Source organism: Prosopis cineraria, unplaced genomic scaffold (genome assembly GCF_029017545.1).
Source record: "Prosopis cineraria cultivar Desert tree isolate PC_DT_omini unplaced genomic scaffold, ASM2901754v1 PC6, whole genome shotgun sequence".
NCBI classification, from domain to species: Eukaryota; Viridiplantae; Streptophyta; class Magnoliopsida; order Fabales; family Fabaceae; genus Prosopis; species Prosopis cineraria.
In genome coordinates, this window is record NW_026555337.1 from 25,790,167 (window position 1) to 25,817,443 (window position 27,277).

The 27,277-nt window shown below is 27.6% G+C and overlaps 1 protein-coding gene across 3 annotated transcripts in view; it reads left to right on the forward strand.

Moving 5' to 3' along the window:
* The first annotated feature begins 705 nt into the window (after nt 1-705).
* Nucleotides 706-27,277, forward strand: part of LOC129312853 (receptor kinase-like protein Xa21) — a 52,385-nt gene continuing 25,813 nt past the window's right edge. For 2 of the 3 annotated variants that reach the window (XM_054955608.1, XM_054955609.1), the window contains exons 1-7: nt 706-1,521; nt 6,623-6,766; nt 9,804-9,875; nt 15,411-15,554; nt 18,870-18,941; nt 21,513-21,803; nt 26,854-26,997. In XM_054955608.1, coding sequence (XP_054811583.1) covers nt 801-1,521; nt 6,623-6,766; nt 9,804-9,875; nt 15,411-15,554; nt 18,870-18,941; nt 21,513-21,803; nt 26,854-26,997 — 1,588 coding nt within the window. In that variant the 5' untranslated portion in view covers nt 706-800. The remainder of the gene's footprint in view (nt 1,522-6,622; nt 6,767-9,803; nt 9,876-15,410; nt 15,555-18,869; nt 18,942-21,512; nt 21,804-26,853; nt 26,998-27,277) is intronic. The other variant, XM_054955610.1, reaches the window with a different exon arrangement.

Below are 27,277 nucleotides of genomic sequence, written 5' to 3' on the forward strand. Positions count from 1 at the left end.
GCAGTTAAATATAAAAAGATATGGTATAAAATCGATCGAATGTATATATATATATATATATATCAATTACAATCTCAAAGTCACAATCGTTTCTCCATTTGTATGTAAATAATAAAAGGTTTTACAAATATTACAGGCTTTTACAGTAAAGATATTTGAGAATTAATCTTTCTATGGAGCCTTGGTTGCGAAGAAATCTCATAGTTAGCATGCTTAGCGCAATCTCATCTGTGTATTATTGTTCATATAAAATGGGATGGCATGGCTATGATTAGATCTATACTTTTATGATTTTAAGATCTCTTTGATGAAGCCACTATCTCATTTTTCTGGTTCTTTGGTAGATTAAATGGTTAGTCCTTTATTGATCATAGTGGTCATTGTTTCTAAGGGATTCTCATAATCCATTCGCCAATTAAACTAAATATTAAATCAGCTGTGAGTTTTCATTATCAAAAGTGCTCCATGAATTTCTTTTAACCATGTTTATTTTAGATCACTTGTTTTAATGAGAAAAATTTATTGGCTCCCTTCTTTTTTGCTATAATTATATTTATATGGAAGTACTTTCATTTCATGAACAGGATCTCAGTATTTCATTTTTTTTAACTGTACTCTCTACTAAAAATTGATTACATTTAATTTTGGACTGAATTTGAATAGTCCACTTCTTTTCCCGCCATAAATATGAATACTTTTATTAGATTCACAATTTATTCCACTTTTATTATTATTGTTGAAGACCAGTGCTTATCAATGTGTGTGTATATATAGCATGACGTTCTTCACTATCCACTTCAATGTTAGAGGCCTTCAACCAATTCATGATGGCGAACCTTTGGTTTCATTTTTCCTTCTCCATGTTCTCACTGCTTTGCTATCTCATGGTCTGTCCAACTTTATGCCACACCATTTTCACCAAAAATGATGAATTGGCACTTCTTGCTCTCAAAAATTCTGTGAGAGACCCATTCAATCACTTGGCTAATTGGTCTAACTCTTTCTCCATTTGCAATTGGGTTGGGGTTACTTGTGATTCTAAAGGTGAGCGAGTAAGTGTATTGAATCTTGCTCACATGAGTCTCATGGGCACCTTACCCTCACAAGTGGGGAATTTGTCCTCCCTTGTTGAACTTGACCTTCATAGTAACAACTTTCATGGTGAGTTACCAAAGGAGTTGTTGCAGTTACATAAGTTGAGAATTCTCAACCTTAGCTATAATGAATTGGATGGGAAAATTCCTGCGTGGATTGGAAGTTTATTTGCTCTTCAATGCCTGAGCTTTCGAGATAATAGTTTTCGGGGTGTTATTCCTCCAAGCATATCAAATTTGTCAAAATTAGAGACCTTAGATTGGAGTCACAATTTCATCCATGGATCTATTCCACTTGAGATCGGAAGGCTTCAACATTTAAAGATTTTACGTATAGCAGGGAACAATCTTTCAAGAAATATACCTCCAACTATTTCTAGCTTATCCTCTCTTGAGTTGATGTCTTTGTCATTGAACTCCTTAAAAGGTATGCCTTTCATAATATCAGATAAATTTATATTTGCTCCAGGTCATTTCAAACAATTTTGTGTTGATGTTAGTGCATTTTAGGGTAAGTTATTAATCACAATCTCTCGTTCAACCTTCATTTGCCCAATTTTGTTCATTATCAATCACAGTCAATTTTTGTTCATTATTCATATATATAGATATATATATATGTAGCGAATAGATGATAGGAGTGAAGGGAAGCTCTACTAAAGAATTATGATAATGATTGGATTGATGGATTTGAATTTAAATTTTAGATTTGAAATCTTGCATTTCAAATCTCACATTTAAAATTCATGTACTTAAAATCCTTGGTTTGGGTAGTTTAAAAAAAATCAAATGAAAGACAAGAATGAGAGATAAAAAGGAAAAAAAAAAGATACGAGAGTTATAGAGATATCAATAGTGAAAACAAGAAAACAAAACAATATGTTTGAAGTGGTTGAAATTTCAAATGATTAGCATGTAGAGGGAATTTGAAATTAGAAAGGAAATATAATAAGAAATATATTTGGATCCATAAATTTTTGTATATCTAAATGAAGAATTTGATCCAAATCCTTGTTAATCTAAACACAACATAAAATAAGAGTTCTATTAAAAGTCAGCAGAAGCGAAGAAACGTGTATTGAGTGTAAATTTTTACGTGAATTCTGTGTTTTTTTCCCCTTATTGGCTATAAACATCATTATAATTTCAACTGACATGCATAAAAAGGTGTAAGGCACAGAATTACCAACTTCTAATTGAAGGGGGATTGATGTCTAAGAGGAACATGCGTTGGATCATATAATTAAATATTGTTGTAGGTTTGTGAGCTATATAGATTGATTAGTGTGTGGCAGTAATCAAATATGATCGCAAGGGCATAAATTAATTAAAATTAAACATTCATTATGGGCTTCCAAGGTTGTTTTTTTACAGTTCCTTGCGTTAAAATTTACCATCTATTCCCCAATAGTCCCTATCATTCTGACTGTATCCAATCAACAACTCTTCACACAAGAATTTTATTGATAGGGTGGAAAAAAACATTTTCAAAAGTAACTACATTTCAAGCCATCTTCATTTGAACCAGCGCAGTAGAATCAAAGATGGGTGGGAGATCTTTTAATATATAAATATATATATCAACTATGGTATTTGAATTTTCATTTTAATTTTTATTGGCCGACATATCAAACATGAGTGCCGGAAGATACCTATGAGTAATAAAAAAACTATATGAAGAATATAAAAAAAATTAACATTTTAAGGATTTAGGAATGGTAAAGATACAAATTCAACAAAGTTAATATTTTATTCATATCTTTGTACAATATATATATATATATATATATTATATAATACACTATTTTCACACCCGTTTTTTTTATTTTATAGCTATTGTTAGCAATTCAAAATTTGTTCATATATGTTTTGTGAGTTTTGATATATATTGTTAAAAACTTGTCATACTATTTATCATTTATTTTTAGAGTAAAATATATTCAGCTACAAGGATTTGGCTTTTTGGTTAGTGTACTGGATTCTGTATATCTAACCAAAAAGTTGGAGGTTCGCATTGGCATGAAAGAGAACAATAAAATATATTCATTTATCTTTAATTCTCTTAATATTAATGAAGCCAACCCACACCTTTCAAAATATACACTTTACTGACTTTAGTTTCAATTTTTTTTTTTAACTCTGTTGAAAGTAATTTATCAAAGATTCTCCAAGGTTAATCATGGCAATTTAAACTTACTAGTATACCCTTCGCCCAAACGATTAATTCCATTCCTAACCATATCACTCTCCCTTGCCTTTGCACAAACAACGCATGCAACACCCGACATAATGATGCACTTTTTTATTTTATTCAATCATTTATGCGCCATAATAAATAAGTACAGTTCCAGCATACCCAAAAAAAAGTACACCTCCAAAATTTATCTATTTATGCTAATGAAATTTGGTCCAAAAATATTTGGTTGAAAATTAATTAAAAAGGAGCTTAAATTAGCGGCTTCGCGTAAAATAATTTGTTGGTTTAAGAGCTTTGTCATTTTCCTATTTTCTAAATACAAAGTCAGGACTGATAATATTTTGATCAAAATAAGCTTAAGAGAATGCGTTCATAAAATTATTATTGTTACTTATTTTTCTTTTTTATCATAATCATTTTGTACGTGAGAACTCATAATAATGTGGTTTTCTCATTATCATAATTTAAGAGATATTCCAAAAACAATTGGTGCTCTCACAAACATGAAAATTATATACCTAGAGATTAACAAGTTGTCTGGCCAAATACCAAGAAGCATTGAAAACTTGACTATGCTTCAGGAATTATATCTTGATGATAATATCTTAGAAGATATGCTTTCAACATCATAATGTATAACTTTTTTATAAATTGTGTTATTTTTGCATGTTATTATTGGTCATGTGGTCCATCCGTCAACCATATTTGTCTAATATTGTTTAGAAATATTAATCTGTTTACCACTATTTTTTTTTTGTTACAAATAGAGATGAGCATATAATATTGTTATTGATTTTGTGAAGATTTGCATTTTCAATTCCATGTTCTCTTATGTGGGTATTCGAATGATCAAAGTTAGCGCAATTTATTCAAATTTACTTCCCCTGGGAAAATCAATGTTTGATAATCCCTAGACTACTGTTACTTTTCAAGGATATATACAAAGATGCATTGGAAATTTGATTTTGCTTTAAAAATTTGATCTTGGTGACAATAATTTACAAGGTATACTATTAGTTAATTGTAATTTGGTATCATCAATTTTTTGTTTCCTTTGTGTTGTTATTTTGTCTTTCGAAACTTAATAATTATAAACTTAAATGCTAATAGCTTTCTAGTCAAAATACCATTAATTATATGTAATATTAGAGTTGAAATATATTCATTTGAGTGACAATGATAATATGGAGTACATCAATATTAAAATATAAACTCTTCACTTCAGTTGTTTCTCTTAAATTGTAAAGAAGAAGTAAAAAATTGAAAAAAAAAAATAAACTTTAATCCCTATAGTTTTACCAAATTCTAAGAATCAGTCCCTAGGGAAAATAATGAATTATGGTTCTGTTTATCTCTATTTTAAGAGATAAAAACAGAGGTAAACATATACCGCTATACACAGTGCAAAATTTATTTATTTATATTTAAGGCGTTGGGCAAAGGTGAAAGAAAGAGAGAGAGAGACTTTGAAATTTGGTAATTGATCTTGTTTGTTTTTGTTATTATCCTTAATAGTTAACCACATCATCTATCATATAAGAATTCATTTGCAATATTATCACCTGCTTGGTATTTCATCGGTTCTATCAGTAGGGCCGTGTGCAACACTAATCATTAAGGCTGCCGTCTTAGGCCTAAAAAATACTCCCTTATCCTAAATTATAAGATACTTTTAGATAAAATTTTATATAGCAATAAAACTCATCGAATATACTTTATTACCTTACTTTTTCAAGACAAAATATAAACTTTCAAAAATACATTTCATTTAATACTCCATTGATGAAGAATATTGAAAAGAGAGAATATATAAAAAAGGTAATATTAAAAAAAATCATTAATGAACCTTATTTTCATCAAAGTATCTTATATTTGAGGCATTGAATCTTTCCTAAAAGTGTTTATAATTTGGGACGGAGGGAGTATTCACTTATATCTTATACAATTGTTCATTCTTTTTTTCAGTAAGCATTAATGTTAATTATATATTTTCATTAAGAATTTATTACTTACTTTTCTCTTAGATAACCAATAATTAATTTTTTACCAAGCATTAATGTTAATTATATCTCTTCATTAAAAATTTATGGCTGCCTATACTCTGCCACTACCACTTTGTCATTTCATCTCTTCTTTTCTCACAATCAAATCATTTCTTTCTCTACCATTATTTTCTTATTAAAACAAATAGCTCTTGATTAGCCATTTCCATGGGCACGGCTTGATTGATAACTTGATTTTCCATTTGTCATTATGAAGTCCACAAGTCTTTTATTTGTTCATAGGAGTTTTGGAGTTCTATTAAAAGAATTAAGAATCCAATTGCAGATGGCCATATAGATTCGGTGTGTTTTGTTCCTCTTTTACCCTTTATTTCTTATTGTTCCAATTTTTTATAGAATTTGAAGTGGTAAAATAATAATACATTAGGCCTCTAAAATAATTTCACCTTAGGCCCTAAAACTTCTTTAGATATCCCTATCTTTGAGTGTTCGTTTTTTAAGGTTGTAGAGGACTGAACCAAGAACCAGTTCCTAATACAATAGGTGGAATTGGATGGCCCATTGTTTATAAAACCATGACTTCTTTTGATTAAGTCATCATTAGTTGCAATTGTCCCAAATATGTCAAAATTAGAGACCTTGGCTTGGAATTTAAGTTCTATCTATGGATCTATTCCACTTGAGATTGAAAGGCTTCAATGTTTAAAGATTTTACGTTTAGCAAGGAATGATATTTCAAGAAAAACCTACCTCCAGCTATTTCTAACTTATCCTCACTTGAATTGATGTCATACAACTCCTTAGTAGGCATGTCTTTAATAATATTAGATAAATTCATATATTTTCTCTAAATCATTTCAAAAAATTTAATACGTGTTAGAATGTCTTAGAATAAGCTATTTACACTATCTTATTCAACATTGATTTTGTCGGAGAGGGGAATGGGGTATATATAGATATTGATTATGTTTAGTAGGGGGCAATAAATGAATCTACAAATTATATATAATTTGAATTTATTGTGATATTGGTAACTCTGTCATTATGCTTTCAACACAACATAGTGTATTAACATCATTTAGTATTCTCTGCACTGCCAGGAACAAATATTTTGCATGCTTTTATTAATTTTTGTCCTTTTCATTTGGGTTCATGGAGCCATAATGCAAGAGATACTTTTTAATGTTTTTTTAAATTTATATGATTTTTTATGCAACATATGTTGTCCGTGATCATCTCCGTAAAGTTATATTGTATTTCTATGATTTTCTATAATATATACAAAAGCACTAATATCAGTGTTTTTATTTGTTATTGCGATAATGCAGGAGATATTCCAAATGAAATTGCCAATCTTTCAAATCTTAAAATTATGTCTTTGGCTCAAAATCAACTCATTGGCTACATACCTAGAAGCATTGGAAGTTTGGTTTCGCTTCAGGAATTAGATCTTGGTTTCAATAATTTACAAGGTATAAGTTTTATGCAAATTATAATTCACAATAGATTATTTCTTTTTTTTTCTTACTTCTTGTCTCTTGCAACTTGAAATTATGAACTTAGATGCTAATCTTTTTCGTCAAAATGCTATTAATTATATACCCCAAAATGTAAAAGTCTAGAATAAATTTTTTTTCACAAAACAAAAATTGGATTATATTTTTATACATAATTTGTAATATTTTATAATATCCTTGAGAACACAACCTTTTACAAAGATTTCAAATATAAAAGGGGATAATCTCGGTTAGGTCTCTTGCAAGGAAACTTTCATTAAATTTCAAAGGACTTTTTCTTTTTCCAACTGCTGATATATTCGTAAGGCAAATAAACCAGTACAGTACAACTGAAACCGTAAACGACAACAGAACAACAAAACAAGGAAAGCAACAAAGAAAAATCAGAATCAACAACAACATAAGATAGATCAGCCAATAATTTTAACTAGTAGACACCCATCCTATTAGAACCAACAACAATATGCTTGATTTTTAATTTCAAAGGACTTTAATGAAATTAAAAATCAAGAATATTTACTAAATCCAATTTTAATAAAGGAAGGGCATTTTATTAAAAAAGATGAGTATTTTTGTAAATTTTAATTTTTAATTTTATAAAAATTTCTTGGCACTTAAATGAAAATTTTCTAATTTAAATTTAAGTAAAAATTAAATAAAAATAATTTTAACTAAATATTGGCACGCGTCTCTTTTTTAACTTTCCCACTTAATATCTCTTCAAATACAAACAAAAATGACACTGCACATGAGGTAATAGAAGCACGAAATCTATCATTCATAGATGCAGCTTTTAAACATATATATCAACACTTGTAGTATTGTAGTTTTTATTTTGTTATATTGATACACATACATAATTATATAAAAAGTTGGTTTATAACTTTGAAATTTTCTTGATAATTCTATCACCTACAATTGTAGTCTTACCTTTTCTTAAAAGGTTCTACTTATATAATTACAATAAATCTCAATGAAATAATATACTTAGTTTGAATATTTTAAAGTATATCATATTTTATAATTAAATTTTTGATATATTTAGATTAAATAATTTAAAGTATATCATATTTTATAATTAAATTTTTGGTCAAATATATAGATTAAATATTTTAAAGTATATCACATTTTTACTTATCCAAAATATTTACTCTTTTTCATTGTTTTCACTTAGTTAATTATAAGAATTTTAAGGGATAAAAGGCCCCGTTCGTTTCAGCTTATTTTATGAAGAAATTTCTTTTTTTTTGAAAAGAATTACTTTCTGATTCTAATGATGTTTGTTTAAATTTTTGAAAATAATTAGAACAGAAAAGAAATTTTTTGATTATTTTGAGAAACTACTTTGAGAAAGAATGTTTTAAAAATGTGAGATGCAAGAAGATATACTAAGATTTTAAAATAATTAAATAATAAATTATTTTTAAAAAATAAATAAAGATATTATAAAATTTAAAAATAACTAATCAATAATTACTTTTTTATTATTGTAACCAAACATAAAGTAATTTATGCTTTTTATAAATTTTACAAAATAATTCTTTTATAAAATCCCTAAATTATCTAATAATGATGTATTTTTTAATCTTTAACAAATGGACCTGAAAGAATACTAATATTATGTTAACATGTAAATAGAAAGTAAAGTTTGGATGGATCCAACGTCTAATTCAACGTTGTTTTAGCCAATTTCGTTACTTATCAATCACAGTCAATTTTGCTCTTATTGGCTATAAACAGCATTAGAATTTTAATAAGATGAATAAGCGGGTAAGAAATCAAATTCTAATTGGGCTTTAAAAAATGATTAGAGTGGCAGCATGGCATGTATTGGGCTTTATTTGAATAAAAATTAATCTTTAGCATGAAATGCCAAAAAAACAAGTTCAAGCTATATCATATGTGGATCCGCCACTAAAATAAATCAAACATATGATGACTGGTCATAAAATATGTAATCAATTTATCCAACTGATAGCTTTTCACACGTAAGAATTTTATAGATGGCATGAAAAAAAAAATTTTGTAAAGACAACCAAATTAAAAACTTATAAACACCTGTTGGCGGATGATTTGTAAGTACATTGTAAGTAATTTTTGAGAAAGGCTTCTCTCAGCTCTGGTGAGCCCCAAACCCACCTCACCTAAATATTCTAAAAGCAAATATAAAACTTATAAATACAAATGTATAAAAATAAAACATATTAACAACATATTAACTTGAAAAAATGGCAATAAAATCCCATCGAAGTACAAAAATAACACTTAGGTTCCTCTAAATACCATAATTCCTCTAAAGTCCTTAGGTACCTTTCTAACATTAGTGATTTCTGTTTAGCAATGAAAAATTTATAAACTTTATATGATATAAATTTTGGTGGTGATGAAATCTATTTAGCTATTTAAAAAATAAAAGAAAATAATTTACTCTTTTTATGGGTAAGTCTATTGCATATAAATCCAAAACACATTTTTTCTGTGTTATTGAATTTTTTTTAAGATTTGCCTTTCCAACTTCTTGCCCTCCTCTACGGGTATTCAAATGATTAAAGTTAGCTTATTTTGTGCATTGATGAAAACAGCTTTGCAAAAGTTTGTTCCTTGTTCAAATTAATTTCCCCTGAGAAAATTAATGTTTGGTAATTCTGTAACTGTTATTTTTCAATGCCATATTGATGATAATAATTTTTTAAATTGGTTCGGATAAAATAATCCAATGTTCTTTGTAATCCACTTTTAGCTAGACAATTTGTCACTTTAGATGTTTTAGAATTTCTTCTGTATACGTTAAAACCATGTAAAATTTTTCAAACAATTATTGCACAATATGTTGCCTATAATTTGCATGTGTTGTTAGACTTGGTAAAAAAGATTCATCATGTATGGACACTCAGAGGATTAATATGTCTTCTTTTTTGTGTCTTTATCACATGCATGGGAAATATTCTCAATAGATATACCTTTAAGCGTTAACTTTTTTTTGTTTTTGTAGGTGATATACCAAATGGTATTGGAAAATTGGATATGCTTCAAGTGCTAGGTCTTGAACATAATAATTTACAAGGTAACTTTTTCATCAAATTATGATATTCTGGCTACGATAGGTTTTTTCCTCTCTTTAATTGTTTTCTCATTATTACTATGAAGAACCATGCATTTTTTTTCCAACTTTACCTTGTTTTAATAAATGTGTGTGGGCGAAATTTTCTTTTCTAACAATTCTTAAAAAAAATTCTTTTCCACAAAATATTAGTTACGGTTGGCCAAAAACAATTTATTTTCCAATAAATTTAGAAATGCAGTTTTGGATGTCGTGTGGAACATTTTGTTTGATTGGAACAAACGAAGCTCCGTTCATAGCGAGGAAAATGGATGTGCCTTTATTGATTCGCACATTAATTCATAAAATTAATATTTTTTGAGCTTCCTAGACATTTTTTTTAATTCTTCAATATTTTCTGTTATCTTTTAGTAATGTTCTGACACAAAACAAGCACCATTTCCCTTTCTGAAAAATAGTTATCAATATAACTACATATATTTCCAATATGATATCCATGCATTATGTGAAGTAAAATTAAATAATTGTGAAGAACCTATGTGGACCATCACCGTTCAATCTTAATATTTTTGAATCTATGTGAAGCTCAATAAAATATATTTTGAAACATTAAAGACTATATATATAACCCAAAAAGCTGTTCTTTCCTTTTCGTCAAATAATTACACGTTGATATAAATAAGTATAATATTAAAGAAATTATTTTAGTATTCAACTTGCATGTTATATAGAAAAAATAACTATTTTTAATGATCTAATCTTTTTTTTCCTGGCTACATGTAGCTTGTGATATTATATTAAGAGTGTAACGTTGAATGCATATAGACACAAAAAAGGGGAGAAAAAAATTGCATGCAATTGGCACTGTAGGAGGGCATCCACTTCCATGTGTCACGGGTTATATTTTTATTTTGAAAATTGGGACAGTAATCATCAAACTATAAGTATATGATTATTTTTTCCTTTTCACGTTTTTTGTGAATAATAATTATAAACATATTTTTGTAAGCACATTCCATGAAATATTTTATAAGAATTGGATGATTCTTGAAATTAAATAAAAAAATTATAAACTTGAAAGACGATGCCTAGCTGAGCATTGGCCTTAATCATCTCATAAAGTTATATTGTATCATTTTAACACATTGCATGAAACTTTAAAATTACAAAATCTATCCCTCCTTACAAGGCATCTCATATGCTTGAATTTAAATTAATTAAATTTCTTAATTAAAAACTTGATTTTACAAAGACATCTTAATTAATTTTCTTTGTTATAATTATTGTTAGTAATTCTAATTTTGTTATATATGTAAGTCTTTATGATCAAAGTGTTTTGTGAATTTTGATCCATTGTTAGAAAATTTTCATATTATTTATGATTCATTTTGAGAGTGAACTATATTCATTTATATTTAATTTTATTAACATTACATAAGCCATCACATAATTTTAAAAAATACGCAATTAATTTTTAACTCTTTTAAAAAAATACTATATCAAAGATTCTAAAATACATTTTTATTTATTAAAAAGTGCATCTTAGCAATTTGAACTTACTTTTTACTCTTGTTAAATGCCATTGATTCCATTCCTAGTCTATACCACTTCCCTCCCCCGCCTTTGCACAAAACAATGCGAGTACGCAACAATGCACTTTTTTGTATTTATCTAATTATTTATGCAACAATTTCTACCTTCCCATGCTGCGACAAGAAGGCATTATTTACATTTATATCTTCACCATCATTGGTCAATGTACTTTAGAGCCCTCAGTTACACATTTAGATTTGCTGCTTACATGCACATAATTGTGTTGTGAAATTTACAACACTTTGGTGTCCTTCAAATATAGAATTGTATTACTCTGTTTTTTGGACTGCAAAATAGAGGTAAGCATCCAATACTGTTATTGATTACATGAAGATTTACCCTTCCAAATCCATGCTCTTTTCATTTAAGTCTCTCAATAGTTTCTATCTTTTCTATTCATTTTTCAGTAATCAATTCATTGAAGATTTTCCTTCTAATTTGAAATATCAGATTATGGGTTGTCTATGTCTTTAATTTGTTGCTCTATCTCAACTTCTCCTTTACTGTTTTTGTTATCTTATGTTCTTTTGACTTCTCTTCTCTCAATCTCAGAAGTCGGTCTTTGTTGCTTGTTTGAAAATCTAATTTTTGAGAAAAAATCTAAAAAAAGAGAGAGAATTGTGGAATGATGTTGAATATATAATTTTTTTTATATAAAGTTTGCCTGAAGTGAAAGTTATTATCACATAATTATTATTTACACCCCCATTAGAATTTCAAATTGGAGATAATATTTAAAATGTGTTTAAATATAGATCTATATACTAATGTTGAAGTATTGTAAGTGCCCAATCATTATCATAGTTTGTTTAATAATTGAGATAAAAGTTTTTTTGGCCAAACATAAAAACAAGAATAAGTTTACTAGTTAACCCGTGGCTTTTAATTTGTCAAATGAATAATACAATCTTGTAAAAAAATCCTTTTAACTCAAATCAAATTTGTGATTTCACCAAACAAAAATTAAATGTGAATTTCAAAGCCAAAAAAATAATAATAATAAAGCCAAATCTCCTACTCAAGTTAGAAAGCTTCATTCTCTCTTTTTAACATTCCTACCTAAAATAAAAATAAAAATAATTGAGCACCACTAAGATAAAACTAGAGAATCTGGATAATTCTTTATGCTTCAAAACTCATTTGCAAGATGTATTGGAAATTTGATTACGCTTGAAGGTTTGGATCTTTCATCTAATAAATTACAAAGTACTCTTTCAGAAAATGATATAAGTGATCTTCATTTTTTTTCTTTAATAAAATATTTTATGCATAAGCAAACATATAGCAATGTCTGTACTTATGAAAAAGTGTTTGTATGTTTTTGTTGTTATATTGCAAGATGCATTCCCAAAAATAACTTGCAGCAATTTTTTTATTCATAGGCAATATTTGTCTACATGCATGCATGTTGAAGTGCAATATTTTAAACATATAGAAAGAAATATTAAAAAAAAAAGTAAATGATTGTGAGGGACCTGCGTGAACCATCACTGCACTATGCTCTAAAATATTTTTCTAAGTTATGCGAAGCTCAATAAACATGTACTAAAAAATGAAGAATGAAAAAAAAATATATATAACGTGTGAAGATTTGTCTGATATTGTTTAGAAATATTACTCTGTTTACCTCTATTTTTTTGTTAAAAATAGATATGAGCATATAATATTGTTATTGATTTTGTGAAGACTTAAATTTTTCAATTCTATATTCTCCGAATGGGTGTTCAAATTATCAAAGTTAGCACAATTTGTTCAAATTAACTTCCCCTAAGAAAATTATTGACAGATAATTCTTAGACTACCGTTATTTTTCAAGGATATATACTAAGATGCGTTGGAAATTTGATTTTGCTTTAAAAATTTGATCTTGGTTACAATAACTTACAAGGTATACTATTAGTAAATTGTAATTTGGTATCATCAATTTTTTGTTTCGTTTGTGTTGTTGTTTTGTTTTTTAAACTTAATGATGATAAACTTAAATGCTAATAGCTTTCTAGAAAAAATACCATTAATTAAATGTAATATTAGAGTTGAAACATATTCATTTGAGTGATAATGTTAAAATGCAGTGCATCAGTATTAAAATATAAAGTCTCCACCTCGGTTATTTCTCTTAAATTGTAAATAAGAAGTAAAAAATTGAAAATTATAAAACTTTAATCCCTATAGTTTTACCAAATTCTAAGAATCAGTCGCTAAAGCAAATAATGAATTATGATTCTATTTATCTCTGTTTTAAGAGCCGAAAACAGAGGCAAACATATATGGCTATACACAGTACCAGATTTCATTTATTTATATTTAAGGTATTGTGCAAAGGTGTAAGAACGAGAAAGAGACTTTGAAATGTTGTTATTGATTTATTTTTCTTAGTAATGCTTAATAGTTAACCATGTCATCTATCATATAAGAATTCATTTGCAATTTTATCACTTTCCTAGTATTTCATTGGTTCTACAGTAGGGCCGTGTGCAACACCAGTCCATTAACGCTGACGTCTCAGGCCGAAAAAATGTTCACTACTATCCTATATAATCGGTCATTCTTTTTCTTATCAAGCATTAATGTTAATTATATATTTTTATTAAGCATTAATGTTAACCAATAATTAATTTTTTACTAAGCATTAATGTTAATTATATCTCTTCATTAAAAATTTATGGCTTCATATACTCTGCCACAACCACTTTGTCATTTCACCTCTTCTTTTCTCTCAACCAGATCATTTCTTGCTCGACCAATATTTTCTTCTTAAAAAAATATAGCTCTTGCTTAGTTGTTTCCATAGGCACGGCTTGATTGATAATTTTTCATTTGTCATTATGAAGTCTACAAATCCTTTTATTTGTTCATAGGAGTTTTGCACTTCTATTAAAAGAATAAAGAAAATCCAATAATAGATGGCCATGTATATTAGGTGTGTTTGTTCCTCTTTTACCCTTTATTTGTGATTGTTTTAATTTTTATAGAATTTGAAGTGGCAAAATAACAATACATTAGACCTCTAAAATGCCCTGAAACTCCTTTAGATGTCCCTATCTTTGAGTGTTTGATTTCAAAGATTGTAGAGGACTAAACTAGGAGCTAGTTCCTAATATAATAGGTGGAATTGGATGGCCCAGTCTGTTTAGAAAACCATGACTCTTCTTGTGGTTATGTCATCATTAGTTGCTGTTGGTATCAGACAAGTCAAAATTAGAGATCTTGGATTCAAATTTTAATTCCATCCATGGATCTATTCCACTTGAGATTGGAAGGCTTCGAGATTTAAAGATTTTACATTTAGCAAGGAATGATATTTCAGGAAAAATACCTCAAGCTGTTTCTAGCTTATCCTCACTTGAATTGATGTCATGCAACTCCTTAATAGGCGTGTCTTTAATAATATAAGATAAATTCATATATTTTCTCTAAATCATTTCAAAAATTTTAGTGCATGCTAGAATGTCTTAGAATAAGCTATTTACAATATTTTATTCAATATTGATTTTGTTGGAGAAGGGAATGGGATATATATATATATATATATATTGATTATGTTGAGTAGGGAGCAATAAATGAATCTACAAATTATATATAATTTTAATTTGTTGTGATATTGGTAACTCCGTCATTAAGCTTTCAACACAACATAGTGTATTAATATCATTTAGTATTCTCTGCACTGCAAGGAAAAAAAATATTTTGCATGCTTTTATTAGTTTTGTCCTTTTCATTTGGGTTCTTGGAGCCATAATGCAAGAGATAGTTTTTTAATGGTTTTTAAATTTATATGATTTTTTTATACAACATATGTTGTCCATGATCATCAACATAAAGTTATATTGTATTTCTATGATTTTCTACAATATACACACAAGCACTCATATCAATGTTTTTATTTGTTATCCCGATAAACATAATTTTGATAAACATAATTCTCTGCACTCATACACAATGCAGGAGGTATTCCAAATGAAATTGCCAATCTTACGAGTCTTAAAATTATGTACTTGGGTTATAATCAACTCATTGGCTACATACCTACAAGCATTGGAAGTTTGGTTTTGCTTCAGGAATTAGATCTTGGTTCCAATAATTTACAAGGTATAATTTTCATTCAAATTATAATTCACTATAGATTATTTCTATTTTCTTCTTGTCTCTTGCCATTGAAATTATGAATTTAGGTGCTAATCGGTTTTGTCAAAATGCTATTTATTATATATCCCAAAATGTATAAGTCTAGTACAATTTTTTTTTCAAAAAAAAAAAAATTGGATTATATTTTTATACATAATTCGTAATATTTTATAATGTCGTCATTAAGAACTCAACCTGTTACAATGATTTCAAATATAAAACGGGATAATTCCAGTTAGGTCTCTTGTAAGGAAACTTTCATTAAATTTCAAGGGACTTTTTTTTTCCCCCCAACTGCTGATATATTCCTAAGGCAAATAAATCAGTACAGTACAACTGAAACTGCAAACAACAACAAAGCAACAAAACAAGGAAAGAAACAAAGCAAAAATAAAATCAGCAACAACATAAGAGAGATCAGCCAAATAATTTTAACTAGTAGATAAGGCGAAGGAAGTGATGGTGAAGACACCCATCCTATTATTAGAACTAGCAACAATAAGCTTCATTTTTAATTTCAAAGGATTTTAATGAAATTAAAAATCAAGCATATTTACTACAATCGAATTTTAATAAAGGAAGGGTATTTTATTAAAAAAAGATGAGTATTTTTGTAAGTTTTAATTTTAAATTTCATAAAAATTTCTTGGGATTTAAATGCAAATTTTCTAATTTAAATTTAATTTAAAAATTAAATAAAAATAATTTTAACTAAATATTGGTCCATGTCTCTTTTTTAACTTCCCCACCCTAATATGTCTTCAAATACAAGCAAAAATGACATTGTACGTTAGGCAATAGAAGCATAAGCCGATCACGAAATCTAACATTCATAATCGAGATGCAACTTTTAAGCATATATATCAACAGTCATATTTTTGTACGTTTTATTTTGTTATATTGATATACAGACAAATATATAATTATATAAAGAGTTAGCTTATAAATTTTGAAATTTGGTTGATAATTCTATCATCATAACTTTAGTCTTCTATTTTTTAAAAGGTTCTTCTTACTATAACCCCCATAAGTCTCAATGACATAATATATTTAGATTAAATATTTTAAAGTATATCTTATTTTATAATTAAATTTTTGGTTAAATATTTAGATTAAATAATTTAAGGTATATCACATTTTTACACATCCAAACTATTTACTCTTTTTGGTTGTTTTCACTTAGTTAATTATAAGAATTTTAAGAGATAATGGCCCATTTGTTTCAGCTTTTTTTTTTGTTGAAAAAAAATCACTTATTTTAAGACACTTCTTTGAGAGAGAATGTTTTAAAACTGTGGGATGCAGGAAGATATGCTAAGAGTTTAAAATAATTAAATAATGAATTATTTTTTATAAAATAGAAATGAAGGAAGAAATATTCGCAAGTGGTAACAAGTTGTTTGGTCAAATACCAAAAAAATATTGGTAAAAATTAACATAGAAGGTATACTTTCAACTAATCATAATGTTTAACTTTTCATCAATTTTGTGTTATTTTTGTGGCTTGTTATTGGTGACGTGGTGTGTTCCTCAACTGCGTATAATATAGAATAGAAGCAATGTGGTCAAGAAGATATTTCGTACTGGTGATTAATTATTAAAGAATAAATGAGCAAATCCTGAACTTTAGGTTCTTAGCACCATGGACTTTAGACTCGTTTATTGCACAAATTATTTGCTCAACTTTTAAAAATAATACAGTCTTGTCCTTGCCATTAGCAAAAGTTAGTTTTGACAGTTAGTGACTAGAAAATGACAGAAAATGACATCAAAAATTATATAAAAGAACCTAAAAATTACAAACAGGGACAAAAATTACAAAAAAGGACCAAAAAAAACTTTTTGATCATTTTTTTTAAATTTTAAAATTCTTTTCTATAATATTATCGTCCACTAATGGTCAAAGTTACTTTTATTAATAGTAGAGGCCATATTACATTGTTTTCAATAGTTGAGTGAACAACTTGTACAATAAACAAGTTGAGAATATATAGTACAACTGAACATAAAATTTAGGGGGTAATTTGCTCATTTATCCATTATTAAATATATATTCCTCACGAATCTCATCTAAAGTCAATCTATTCCTCCAATCAAATGTGTCCTCATCAAACATTTTGAAATGAAAAATTTATAAACTTTATATGATATGAACTTTGGCGGTGGTGAAATCTATAGCTATTTAAGAAATAAAAGAAAAAATAATTTTTTTTGTGAGTAAGTCTGTTGCATATATCCAAACCACATATTTTCCTTGTTATTTATTTATTTTTGAATATTTGCCTTTCCAACTTCGTGCCCTCCTATATGGGTATTCAAATTGTTAAAGTTAGCTCATTTTGCGCTTTGATGAAAACAGCTTTGCAAAAGTTTACTTCCTTGTTTAAATTAATTTCCCTGAGAAAATTAATGTTTGATAATTCTGTAACTATTATTTTTCAATGATATAATCTTGATAATAATTTTTTAATTTGGTTAAGAAACAATAATCCAATGTTCTTTGTAATTCTCTTTTAGCTAGCTAGACAATTTGTCACTTCAGATGATTTATAGAATCTCTTTTGTAGTTGCGTTAAAACCATGTAAAATTGTTCAAACAATTACTACACAATATGTTGCTTATGATTTGCAAGCGTTGTTAGGGTTTTGACTAATTTAATCCTTATCTGGCACTTGTTGTAATTCTTCCAATATCTTACTTTCTTTATATATGGCATTTTTGGTAATTGTTCAAAGTCTTGCACAAGCTGCCATTTTAGAGTCTTAACCTTTGTCTCGTGTTTACTTGTAGGTTCAAAGTATTATTTGTGTGAAATTCTGGTGTTACTTATAAATGATAATCTAAAAGTAACCATTAAATATTGTTCTTTTAAGTGATGATGGTAAGGACGTGTCTAAAGTGTAAATTTTGTTTTTCCTTACTTAATGCATAAGAGGAACCAGCAGCTTTGGATCTTATGATTGTTTTTGTTTTTCGTGGGTAGAATAGATTGATTAATGTGGCAGTATAGTCTTTGATGTAAAATACAAATGAGGAAAAGAGAATTTCATTCAGCTGCCATGTCATCATACACACACACACACACGGGCCCGGTGACCGGAAATAAGGGACTACAGGTTAGATTTGGCAAAAATGATTCATCATATATGGACACTTGTAGGATTAATAAGCCATCTTTCTTATGTCTTTATCACATAAATTGGAAAATATTCTCTCAATAGATATATCTATGACCAATTTAAATTCTATATCTTTAAACCTTAAAATTTTTTTTATAGGTGATATACCTGAAGGAATTGGGAAATTGGATATGCTTCAAGAGCTATATCTTGATCATAATAATTTACAAGGTATTTTTTTCATAAAGTTATAATATTCTGCCTACTATAGTTTTTTTTTCTCTAGTTGTTTTCTTACTATTACTATGAACAACAAAGCATTTTCTTTTCCTACTTTTCCTTTTGTTTATAAATTTGTGTATGAGTGAAATTTTCTTTTCTAACAACTTAAACATAAAAATAAGTCTTTAGTTTTTGTTGACAAAAAAAAGTTTCCTTTTCCAATAATTTTAGAAATGCTAGCAAGGATGTCTTGTGGAGTATTTTGTTTGTTTGCAATACATGAAGCTGTTATTGTATAATGGTGACTTGGAGTATTGTGTAAAACATTTTTTCTTTATAATCCTTTTGCATCCAATTGATTCTTTAGTCCATATTTCAGTCTATATAAAATGTATTGAAAAGCTTCAGCACATGTAAAAAAACATGTTTTTCTTTTCATGTGGTTTATTTTGAATCATTACAAACAGTTCTAATGACTCTAAAAATAAATTATTACACTATGAAATCATGATATACTTAATATTTGTGATAATTAAGTATTTTTAAACAAAAAGTATGTGTTTTGATTAATTCATTTCTACCTAAAACATCCCTCAAATTCCATGTAGGATGCCTATCACATGAATTGCATCCGCACGATTTATAATGCATCATAACTCTTAATGATGTGTTTTTTTATGTTGTCATGTATGCAGGAGATATTCCTGAAACAATTGGCAATCTTACAAGTATAAAAATAATGGCCCTAGATGTTAATATTTTCTAGCTTTTTAAATAAATTTATCAGCGCCTTTGTTGGAAATATTTGTTTTTCCTTTCTGTCCTTTTACATTTGGGTTTTTTAATCATATCCCAAACAATAATTCTAAGGAAATGGGTGATCTTTTAAGTTTAAAAATATGAACCCATTCACATAAGTGCCCATGATTTTGTTTGTCTTGCTTTCTACCTTTTGGAGTTTTGGTGGCTCTTGAAAGCAATGTGGAAGTCATTATTTACATTTATATGTTCATTATCTTTGATCGTTATACTTTAGATCCCTCAACTACACATTCATATTTGTAGTTCACATACACAAGAACTATTCTTGATTCCAAGAAGATTTACTCTTCGAACTCCATTCATGCTGTTTTCTTTTGAGTCTCTTTATAATTTTTTAATTTTCTTTTTTATTTTACACTTATTCTCATGAAGATTTTTCTTTTAATTCTCTTCATTGATAGATTAGAGCTATTGAACGAATAAATTTGTCTTTGTCCTTGTGAGCTCCCTTTTTGTTTTCCACATCAACACTTTTTTTTAATACTACTAGGATTTCTCTTTCCCTCATTGCTTGTTTAGAATGCTAAGTTTTGGGGCAATATCGTGCGGAATTTTTTTTGTTGAAAATGAATTTTTTTTTTAATACTACTAGCTAGGACTTCTCGTTCCCTCACTTTTTTTAACACGTTTTTTTTTTTTTGGGTTTCCATCATTGCTTGTTTAGAATGCTTGTTTATAATTTTTTTTTTAAGTTTGTCTGAGGTGGATTTTTTTTTTTGTTGACTTGTAGAATCTTTTTCTTCGCTACAAACATCTTTATAATTTTAGCTTGGACTCCTGAAAATGAGTCAGCCTATGCCCTACAAGTTAATTCTGCAACTTGTTTGCCAAATTTATGATTCTGATTCATTTTTCTGTAGATATGAATTTATAAAGGTAAATTTGTGGAAAGTTATGGTTTACATAATTATTATATAGACCCTCATCATAATTTCATATTGGAGATAATATTATATATTAATGTTGAAGTACTGTAAGTGTCCCATCATTAACATATATCATATTTGTTTAATTGAGATTAAAAACAATTTTTTGGCAACACATTAAAGCAAGTTTAAGTTCATTACTTAACCCCATAGTTTTTTGTTTGCCAAATGATGAATAATACCACCTTGAAAAACTCCTTTGATCTAAAATTGAATATGTGATTTGACCCAAAAAAATTAAATATGTGAATTTCAATGCCTATTTTCATTGACAATGTAGGATTTATATATTCCAAAATCCAATAATCAAATCATAAATACAAGTGATATATATATTGACTATGAAATTAATTATTAGTTATTTATATAAGATGTGTTACCTTTGAATATTACAACTTTGGTCATAATTGTGCCAATAAAATTCTTGCCTATTAGCTTCAATTGCCATTTGCACGGAACCAAAATTCTTAAGATACAATTTTATTTGAAATAACATTATAACAAATTTGCAACTACATGATTGGGGTCCAAGAGCATTATAACCTTTTATCTTCTTCAGCCATTTGTTAGTTAAAATATTAAATTCATTATGATTAGCAAATGCCAATATTGGGGGCGAACTCATTAATGAGATAGCCAAGGGTCCCAAATTGGCTTTTAATACTTCTTGTACACTCTCTTAATTCTAAATTCAGAAAGAATAATTTACCAATAGTTTCAGAAGTTATTTTGCATTTTACTTGATTCTCTTTTATTCCCAACTTCAAGATCTAGTTATATTTTGGTGGAATACACTAAATTTGATGGATCTTTTATTGATGTAACATTGTAGGAAGCATTCCCGAACAGATTGGTAATCTTAAAAGTCTAAAAATTTTATTTTTAGACACCAATATGTTTTCAAGCCAAATACCATCAACTATCTTTAATATATCTGGGTTGCAAGAGATTGATTTTAGTTGGAATAATTTGTCGGGAGGCATTCCCTCAAATATATGTCATGGCCTTCCAAATTTACAAGCTTTGGATCTTCAAGCCAACAAATTATTTGGAGCTATACCATCTGATTGGACACAATGCAAGGAACTCAAAGAGTTACAATTAGGAGACAACTTCTTCACAGGTATGTACTGCCCACCATGCCAAATCTCTAAATTCAATCTCACCAAATATATTTTGATTGCACTTTTATGCATTGGACATTGGTTTTGATCAAGACCATTAAACAAATTGGACTTCCTTAATTTTCATCTAAACAAAAATTCTCCTCAACAAATCAATTTATTTTTATATAAAAAGTCAAGAGTCCATATATAAAACATACTTTGGAAAGAAGCATAAAGTAAATAAAACTTAGGCATTATTTTATAATTTTTAAATTCTTTTTTTTTCTTTTTCCAAAAGGCTTTTAACAGGCTTTGCAACCAACGGCCCCGTTTCCACGTTCCACCCTTCCTTGTATATATATAAAAGAGAAAGTAAGACCCAATTGGATCAACTTCAACATATCAACGTTGTCCATCAAAATTTGGTATTTATATTCATTAATGTTTCTAAAATTGCAATCAAACCGACATCTACAAAAATAAAGCTTAAGCATTGAGATCCCAAAATTGTAGTTTGGTGGTTGACTATGGTTCTCGTAATGGGAGGGAACATGTTACCGATTTGGTCATTGATTGGAGTTTGAAAATATCTAATCTTGTCTTCCATTTGGTGTTCAATAGAACTAAGGTCTTTGCCAATTTTTTTTTTTTTGGTGGAGGAAGTGATGGAAATTGGAAGAACTCATTATGATGCCATAAATTGTCTTGGAATGAGCTTCTTGCTATGATCTCTCTTACTCCCACCTCTTGCATTCAACACCTCATTATTTCTCTTCTTCTAGAAGTCCCATGCATTGTCAACCCAAAAACAACATTTTGGTTTGGCAATCTACGAGGCCATATTGTTACACAATATACATATACATAGAACAACAACAACAACAACAACAACAATTTTATATGGCTATCTAATTCAGTCAGACTCAAACATTGTCAAGTCCAATTAGAGGTACCACTCCCAATGTTGTGAACCAAGATATGAATCTAAGTTTATACTCATATTTTGTGTCTGATTGTGCTTTAAATAAGATTGTTTTCAATAAAGGATTACTTGTGCATAGCTTAATAATAATAATAATAATAATAAATTATAGGGTTTTAATTTTTTGATGCCATATGTTAAGTCATAAGAGAATACCGAGCTGCAATAAATATAATAAAATCTCAACATAATATAGAGAACAAGGTTTGGATAAACAAGACAGAAATAACGAGGTCAGTTTTAGGTTTTTAGCTTGTGTTTCCTATAAAAAAAAAACAAAGAAATAACTAGGCCACATTAATTCCTGCATCACCGTTTAATTTGGACCCCGTTATTAATTATTAGTGCACTTTGCCAGTTTTTTTAGTAATCCTGTATTAGCTTGATATGGAAAGTTCTTCATTACACCTTTAACATTCCCACTATAATAAAAAAAAAATCAATATCAATAATCTTAGCGAAACTCAACTTTAGTAAAACAATTAAACAATTAGTAAGAAAGTTTAGGAGAAATAAAAAAACTGAGCCATTCAATCTTTCAAAATTAGTACAACAAGTCCCATTAAAATTTTTTAATTTACTGGTTTGATGCATAAAACTAAAATTATATTAATATATTACGATCAATTCAATTACAATTATATTCTATTATAGCTAAATTAAACAATTTTGGAAGTCCCCCAACAAATACTAATGAATTTCACATAAGTATTATATTAATTCTATCACTGATTTCGTTTTGAAAATTTTAAAAAAATTAGACTACATATATGTCCACTCTTAAGCGTAATTGCAAGACAACGTGAAATCATTAGTTGAAATGTGTGTTTGTGTGTGATATGGAAGGTGTTGTAAATTGATTAAGATGGAAGGTTCCTGAGTCATATAATATCATAAGCTCAATGAGGATTATTTCTCTGAAAATTATTTTTTTGGTTCTAGAGTCATGCCTTTTATTTAAAAAGGGTAGAATTGGAACCTTATGGTTTTTAACAAGTTAACAATGTAACAATATTTTCTTAAAATATGTGAACATATTGGAAATACCCTTTGCTTGACTAATATGTGATTTATTAATGGGATTAGAAAATTTGTAATATAAATAAAGTATTCCTAATTGTGTCTATAAGTGTCAATCTTCTTTCAGGCCATTTACCAAAAAGCATTGGAAACTTGCTATAAAAATTTCTCGGGATTTAAATGAAAATTTTCTAATTTAAAATCTAAGTGAGTTCAGGTATTGTTTTTCACTTAACCCAAAACTCATTTATTATTTCAACTTTCATTTTTATCTTATTTTTGATTCGGCTTTATTACTCCTGTATAATTCAAAAAAATTAATATTTTGAATTTCAAGTATAATATTTTTGAATAATAGTTTCAAAATAATACATATTTAAATAGTTAAGTATACATTATTTTCATTTAGGATTGAAACTATTTTTATCATTTTTTAAATTAATTTTAAAATTTAAAATATTTAAAAAGTAGGTTTTTTATTCAAAATTATTCTAAAAGTTAAATAAGAATACATTATATCGATTATGATTTGGTAAAAGTTATGATATATTATTAGGAAAAAATACGTTAAAGCTTCTTGAACTTTGAGACAACTGCAGATGAACCCCCTCCCTTTAAACTTTCAAAACTAACCCCCTAGCTTTTAATTTTACTTTTTAAAACCCCTACTGTTAATTAATTGATTGGAAAATTCCAGCTTGCATTGGAGGTTTATTTGGTCTTCAGCACCTGATTTTTCATAGTAATAGTTTTGAGGGCATTATTCGTCCAAGTGTATCAAATTTGTCAAAGTTAGAGACACTAGATTGGACCTTAAATTTTATCCATGGATCTATGCAACTTGAGATTGGAAGGCTTCAACATTTAAAGATTTTACATATAAGAGGGAACAATCTTTTAGAAAAAATACTTCCAACTATTTTTGACTCATCTTCACTTTAGCGGATGTCTTTGTCATACAACACCTTAATAGGTTTTTTTTTTTATAATGTCAGGTAATTTTATATTTTCTCTAAATTATTTCAAACAATTTTGTAGGTGTTCGTGTGTCTTAAATATTTTTGTTTTTTAATTTTGCCTATTGACATCATTAGAGTTTTAATTGAGATGCATGGAAAGAAATAAGAAGGCATGGAACTAGCTTTTGATTGAAGGGGACCTAATATTTTAGATGATGATGCGACACATACACACTCACGCTTGCACTGATTTGAAGAAAAGAGGAAAAGGTATAACAGAAACAGAGTGAGAGATCAAGAACAGGGATGGAGAGAAAAGACAGAATACAAAGAGATGAAGAAATTAGAAAGATGAAGGCAGGGCAGTGGAGGGGAAGGAGGCAGACGAAGAGGGGGAGAGAGAGAGAGCTTTCATATTCTAGTATTCATTCATCATCAAAAGGTCTAAAAACTCTATTACATGTGCTGCATGGTGGCTTTTTATAGAAGCAACAATAAGAAGGAGACATAAAAAAATAAAATATAAGCTTGAGGTTTCCTTCCCTATAAGGATAAATTTACTTGCAGCTCATTTAATGTAGAAGTGATAAAACAGCCCACTTGCTGAATAGAGTAGAATACATAAAGTAATAAAATATAAAATTAAGATAGATTTCCTCTTATAGCAGGTTTCTTTAAAATATATTAATTCCTATATTTCATCAGATGAACTGATTTTGAATCTTATAATTATTGTTGTAGGATCTAATATTAGGCTTTAAATGTTTGGTATAAAATATCAAAAGAAAAAGTTCAAGCTATATCATATAGGGGCCAGCCACTGGAATAAATAAATCAAACATATGATGGGTAGAAATTAATTAAATATTCATTACTGGCTTTCAAGCTTTTTTTTTTTGGCTTGAATTAAACTATTTAGTATTTACCATATACCCCTCAATAACCATTACCGTTTTGACTAATTTTAGAATTTGTATTACCCTATAAGTGTAATCAATCTATGAAACTAACAACTCTTCACACACAAGGGTTTTATGTACGGATGGCATAAACCATACATTTTTAAAAGATAACTATATATTTAGGCAATCTTCATTTGAATTTTATTTTTTAATCTTTTATCAATATTTTAAAAATTAATTTTATGATTTGAGAGAAATGTTATATTAGAAAATAGATGAAGTACAAGAATATAAAACTTAAAAATACAAATATATAAATATTAACAACATATTAACTTTACAAATGTACTTCAATAAAAAAAATTTCTAAATAATATAAAATGAATTCACATTTTAATGATTTAGAAGTGATATAATGATATAAATTCAACAAATTTAATAATTTATTAATATTATATATATATATATATATATATATACACTATTTCACCCCTTTTTATATTATAATTATTTTTGGTAATTCTAATTTTTTTATATATGTGAGTCATTATGATCAAAGTGTTTTTCGAATTTTGATATATATTGTTAGAAAATTTTCATATTATTTATGATTTATTTGTAGAGTGAAATATATTCATTTATATTTAATTTTAGTAATATTACATAAGCCGTTACAAAATTTTCAAAAATACACAATTTAATTTTATTTTTAACTCTTTTAAAAATATACTATATCAAAGATTCTGAAAGATACATCTTAGCAATTTAAACTTACTTGTTTACTCTTGTTAAACACCATTAATTCCGCTCCTAATCTATATCATTCTCCCTCCCCAATTTCTGCACAGAACAATGCAAGCACGCAACAATGCACCTTTTTTTATTTATCTAATAATTTATGCACTATAATAAATGAGTACAATTTCAAAATTTGTATATTTGTGCTAATGAATTGTTTTGTCCTATAATATTTTGTTTACAATTTAGAAGTTATATACAAAACAATTTTGTTTTGTTTATGAGCTTCATTATTTTTCCGGACTCTAGTTTCTTTTAAATACAAATTCAAGTATTATATCATAATCACAATAACTTAAAAAAAGAAGCATTCATAGAATTATGTTTGTTACTTATTTTTCTTTTATCATAATCTTATACGTGAGAATTCATAATAATGTAGCTTTTTTTTATTATCACATTGCAGGAAATATTCCTCAAACAATTGGTGGCCTCACAAACTTGAAAATTATATATCTACGTGCTAACAAGTTGTCTGGCCAGATACCAAGGAGTATTGAAAATTTGACAAAACTTCAAGAGCTAGACCTTAGTGGAAATAACATTGAAGGTACGCTTTCAACTAATCATAATCAAATAATGTGTAACTTTTTATCATATTTGAGTTTTTGTTTTTGTATTTATCTAATCATTTATGCACTATAATAAACGAGTACAATTTAAAAATTTGTGTATTTTTGCTAATGAATTGTTTTGTCCTATAATATTTTGTTGACAATTTAGAGGTTATATACAAAACAATTTTGTTTGGTTTAAGAACTTCATTATTTTTCCGGACACTAGTTTCTTTTAAATACAAATTCAAGAGTTATTATATCATAATCACAGTA